We start from the raw sequence: 5,049 nt of genomic DNA on the forward strand, positions 1-5,049 counted from the left end.
AGGAGTCAGGAAACGCACGCAAGGCCAAGCGCAGGAAGCGCTTTCGCGCGGCGGATGAGTTGTCAAGAGCAGAAAAAGTCGGCGAATCCGGACAGAGACCTTTTTTCTTTTGAGTTTTCGGATATCAGGATGTGCGAGCTTGCGAGGAAAAGGAAATAAGAGAATATGAAATAGAAAATAAGAAATTTCCTGAACGAGGCTGTGTGTGGGGCGCATTAACGGCAGCCGAGGGGCCGGGCAGCGTGCTATCACACGATTCGTCGATCCATTTCAACCACGCCTGGCCAACCCGCTTCCTCTCTCTCTCTCTCTCTCTCTCTCTCACATATTCGCACGCCGCAGCAGCCACCTCCAGGCTCCATCACACTGCCAGCCTCCCCCCTCCCGTCCTTTCGGGTATCGAATCTTCTCCTCCACCTCGTATAAAGGCCCCAGAATCATTCTGCCCTCTTCTCAGCTCGTTTCCTCTTCCCCCCGTCTTCCTCCATCTGTCGATCTTTTATCTTGCGTCATTTCGTTGTTTGCTTCTTCTTCGTTTGACCACACAGTCTCAGGCGCAGTCTCTTCGAAATGGTTTGTGTCAGCAGTAGTTGCATCAATGTGGCTCGCCGAATCGAGCATAATGATGAGTATCAAAAGATGGTGCGCAGGGTGTTTCCTCCAAGGTACGTTCCTCTATTTGCTCTAGGTCATGCTGAACAAGGGGTAGATGGTGCCTCGTTGAGTGCTCTCACTGCAAGGGGTTTGCTGATGTGATTACTGCTGTTTCAGAGTCGTGGTGGACAACATTTCCTGCCAGAGGTTCAGCCTACTGAAGGTGAGAGAGATATATATATTTGTATTTTCCGAAGAGAAGAACGATTGCATGTAAATTACTGGCAATGCCCTAAAACTTCAAAGAATGTGGGTTAAGTGCAGGTTGACAGTGCAAACAAGCACGGACTGCTCCTGGAAGTGGTCCAAATTCTCACAGATCTTGAGCTGAACATTCACAAGGCGTATATTTCGTCGGATGGAGGGTGGTTTATGGATGGTGAGAAAGCAGTCCTGGTACATTTTGCAAGTAAGATCGCGTAGCCACGACATTTAAATTTGAAATACTGACTTCTGCTTGTGCACGCTGGTGGGCTGCAATGTAGTGTTCCATGTGACGGATGCATCCGGAGAGAAAGTGATGGACGACGAAATGATACGTTTCATTCAGAAGGTACGTATGACTTGTGAAGAGGAGATGAAGCAAATAGTCACATGTAATATCAGGCAAATCCCCATATTAATTCCCTCCTTGTTAATTAGAACAATACTATGAGCTTTTGCAATAGGTAGTCTGCATACCCCGTTAGGTGTGGTTGGGGACAGCGTGCTGCAGGCAGCGCCTTGCCCCCCATTGCACCAGAGGTAGGCATGGGGTGCATCTTCTGCAGAAGTTTATGATGTTGAACACTGTAGGGGAGAACAAAGGACAAAATACATTTTCCCCATGTGGAGAAATGTCAAAACTCCTGGCTAGTGTAAGTAGGAGATAATTGGACCTATTCTACTACAACTGATACTTGTGGAAGAATGTGGAAAGAGGCTTGAGTCACGTTTCATTGTGGCAAGCTGTATAGGCAGTAGTAGTGCTGCGTATCACAAGATGCGGTAGATATTTTCCAATGTGGGAGAAGGGACCTTCTTTCCCTTGTTTAAATCCAGTGTCTTAACATCCTGAGCTTTTGCTTGGGATTCAGTGCATACTTGCCTGTGTTCGGTTGGGGGCAGGGGCTGTTTGACCAGTCCATGGGCTTGCAGCAGTGTAGGAATTGTTGTGGGAATTTGTCGAAAAGTAGGAGGCCTAAGGCCATATCTAATGTTTCTAGTGGCCTGTGTAACCAGAGGATTGTGGACGGCGTCAATGAGCAGTTTCCGCAGAGTGTGGGAGTGCAAACGGCGAGAGAGCAGACGACGATAGAGCTGACGGGGACAGACAGACCGGGGCTGATGTCGGAGGTGTTTGCGCTGCTGACGCATTTGAAGTGCAACATAGTGGCGGCAGAGCTATGGACGCACAACATGAGGGTGGCGTGCTTGGTGTGCGTGACGGAGCAGGCCACGAGCGGGCCGGTGTGCGAGCCGGAGCGGCTGGCGCAGATCAAGGAGTCCCTGGGCCGCCTCCTGAAGGCTGACTCCGACGCCCGCTCCAGCCCCGCCGCCGCCGCCCGCACCGACGTCGGCGGCGCCGCCCTAACCCACACGGAGCGCCGCCTCCACCAGCTCATGTTCGCCGACCGCGACTACGAGGGCCCCTGCTGCCGCACCGCCTGTGACCTCGCCGACGCCCGCGTCTCCGTCCACAGCTGCGACGATCGCGGCTACTCCGTGGTCAACGTCGAGTGCCGCAACCGCCCCAAGCTACTCTTCGACACTGTCTGCACCCTCACTGATATGGACTATGCCATCTTCCACGCCATCGTCGACACCGACGGCGAGAAGGCATATCAGGTTATTAGTTCTTTCTTTATTCGTGCATTAGTCTCCCCATCGAAGACTACGACATAAATCGTCAGCTATTGTTGTGATTTTGGCTTTCGGTTCTCAGGAGTATTACATTCGCCACATCGATGGCTGCACTCTCGATTCCGAAGCTGAGCGAAGGCGAGTCATTCAGTGCTTGAAGGCTGCGATCGAGAGACGGGTCTCTGAGGTAATTGTATGTATGTTCACAACTTGCTAATCATCATATCATCATATCATAATCATAATCATAATCATATCATATCATAATGTTCATTCTACAAATTTGTTATTGCGTGAGAGAGAGAACGAGTAGGAGTCTGTAAATCGGGTTCCAGATACTTGTTGCCGGGAGACAACCGATTTTAGCACTTGGTCACTTGGCGCCTGGATCATGGGTGTCCGCCATGTGCACCAGTACACGAATCGTTGGAACGCACACCAAATCATAAATGGACATGTGACATGAACGTTCTTTAAGTTCCAGCCGGGGTCACTGGTTCGACGTCCACGCGTAAACCGAGATACAGTGTCAAGGGTACACTGGTGAGTGGTGAATGACTGGTGACTGGCTGGTCAGCACCGAGAGAGAGAGAGAGAGAGAGAGAGAGAGATCTGACTCCTGAGAGCGAGGCAGACGCCAGAGATGTAGCAGTGTGTGCCGCACATGATATGTTTAGACTTTCTAGCATCGGTACGTTGTCCTCCGACTCCTCTCCCGAGTCCCCACAGTCACCAGTGGAGTGGAGGACGTAGGTACCCAACTTGCAGGACGTCAGTGAGACTGTGAGAGCTTACTACTTACTACCCATCCCATGTGCAAGGGTTAATGAGATCTCTCGACCCTCGCGCTAGCGAAAACCACATGGGATGGCCGCTGGCGCAGCCTGGGAAGTTGGACTCCTTCAAAAATATATGTCGTTCCAAATGTATATGGTACTACTGGTAAAAAAAATTTGTAATTTAAATCGATAACAATCAGCCGAAAAGAACTCCTTGGCAATAAGGAGGTTCTCCCCATTGTTCTGGGCATAAGTTCCATCCTCTTTGAAACCTCTTATTAAAAAAAAAAAAAAAAAAGATAACAATCAGCCGAACGTAGATCAAAATTCAAATCCTTTTTGTTGCGTAACCTCTTATTCAAAAGTTATTAAAGACGGTGTTCTAATTTTTGGGGTCCAGGGACTAAGGCTTGAGCTGTGCACGAGCGATCGTGTGGGGCTGCTGTCGGACGTGACCAGAATATTCCGGGAGCACGGGCTGTCGGTGGCGAGGGCCGACGTGTCGACGAAGGGGAGCACGGCCACGAACGTGTTCTACGTGACGGACGCGGCTGGCAACCAGGTGGACCCCCGCGCCGTGGAGGCCGTCCGCCGCGAGATCGGGCAGGCCGTCCTCCGCATCCGGCCCGCCCAGCCGGCCGCGGGCAGCCCCGCCGGCGGCGGGCCGGCGCCCTGCAAGTCCCCTTCCCTCGTCCGAACCAACTCCAGCCGCTTCTCCCTCTCGTCCCTCCTCGGCAACCTCGGTCTCCTCAAATCCTGAGCCTCCACGTGGCTTCTTATGTCTCTCCACGTGGCTCCTCACGATCTATCCACGTCGCCTCATTCCCACCCTTTTCCCGGGGATGTGCAAAACCCGTTATGTGAAAGCTGTATTTTTACCCGCCTCATCCCATCTCTTCATAATGGCTTTGCAAACCGCCCTCTAGCAAACCACCCTCTAGGCTCTCGTGTATCCTCGTCTCATGCCAGTGTATATATGCCCTCTCTAAACCCTCGTTCTCCTTTACCCCTAACCTCCTCTAACAAGTTGGTTTATTGCTCTAGGGAACTATTTGCAACTTACAACGAGAATACGGCATACGTGATTAACATGAGCTATTCTTTTGAAGTCATCGTATCACCCTCAATTCGTTTCTTCACTTTTGTGTGTTTATGTTAGAATCTGTACAAAAAGTGTGAGTTGAAAGTGAATAATAGCTTGGTGGACAAAAAGCTATAGAAATGTTTAGGATAGTAAACTCAGTGCCAGGATTTTGTGCAATCCACATAATCAAAATGTTAAGTCAATTTGGAATCTCAATCTATTTCTTGGTTCTCACTTGTGTTTAAATGAGATCAAATCATGCAAGCAAGACGTTGGGTTTACTTATCAAACATTAAGGTGGAGGAATGCTTGTCAACATGGATATCCCTTGTTAAGAAGGATGTTTCATATGACTTACCTACATCTTAAAGTGAATTTGATCTACAATCTCTCCACTTGGGAGCATGATTTTACTACCTTATTATAAAGCTTTTTCCCCTACACTCAAGAAGAGAGCTTTATATAGCATTGGGAAGGAGTTCACATTTGATAACTAAGAAACAACATTTGTACAAGGTGTTTAATCAAATCTTCTTATAAATCTTTTCCCCCTATACTTGTTGTAAAGAGAGCTATATACATATTGGGAAGGATTCTACAATTGATATTTAAGCATCAACATTTGTGAAAGATGGTCCATCAACATTCTTGTAAATCTTTTTCACGTATACATTTCTAGAGAGTTATGCA

The 5,049-nt window shown here is 49.0% G+C and overlaps 1 protein-coding gene across 2 annotated transcripts; it reads left to right on the forward strand.

Annotated features, from left to right (window-relative positions):
- Window positions 1–329: 329 nt before the first annotated feature.
- On the forward strand, window positions 330–4,387 carry LOC148016247 (ACT domain-containing protein ACR4-like). 2 transcript variants are annotated; one of them, XM_087663821.1, is made up of 7 exons: window positions 330–665; window positions 772–817; window positions 919–1,033; window positions 1,140–1,207; window positions 1,876–2,481; window positions 2,579–2,689; window positions 3,676–4,387. In XM_087663821.1, exons 1-7 carry the CDS (start codon window positions 571–573, stop codon window positions 4,033–4,035), a joined length of 1,401 nt encoding a protein of 466 aa, XP_087519947.1. In that variant the 5' UTR covers window positions 330–570; the 3' UTR covers window positions 4,036–4,387. The 2 variants fall into 2 exon arrangements, with proteins under 2 accessions (XP_087519947.1, XP_087519948.1); XM_087663822.1 differs by having other exon boundaries at window positions 333–665; window positions 2,579–2,683.
- The last annotated feature ends 662 nt before the right edge of the window (window positions 4,388–5,049 follow it).

The sequence above is a fragment of the Lygodium microphyllum genome, chromosome 23, assembly GCF_053477565.2.
Source record: "Lygodium microphyllum isolate KBCC chromosome 23, Lygodium_microphyllum_v1.1.10, whole genome shotgun sequence".
NCBI lineage: Eukaryota > Viridiplantae > Streptophyta > Polypodiopsida > Schizaeales > Lygodiaceae > Lygodium > Lygodium microphyllum.

Coding starts and splice junctions, on each gene's coding strand:
- LOC148016247 (XM_087663821.1), top strand. CDS start 571: ATGGTTTGTGTCAGCAGTAGTTGCATCAATGTGGCTCGCCGAATCGAG. Junction 666..771: donor CGCAGGGTGTTTCCTCCAAG/GTACGTTCCTCT, acceptor CTGCTGTTTCAG/AGTCGTGGTGGACAACATTT. Junction 2,690..3,675: donor GACGGGTCTCTGAGGTAATT/GTATGTATGTTC, acceptor TTTGGGGTCCAG/GGACTAAGGCTTGAGCTGTG.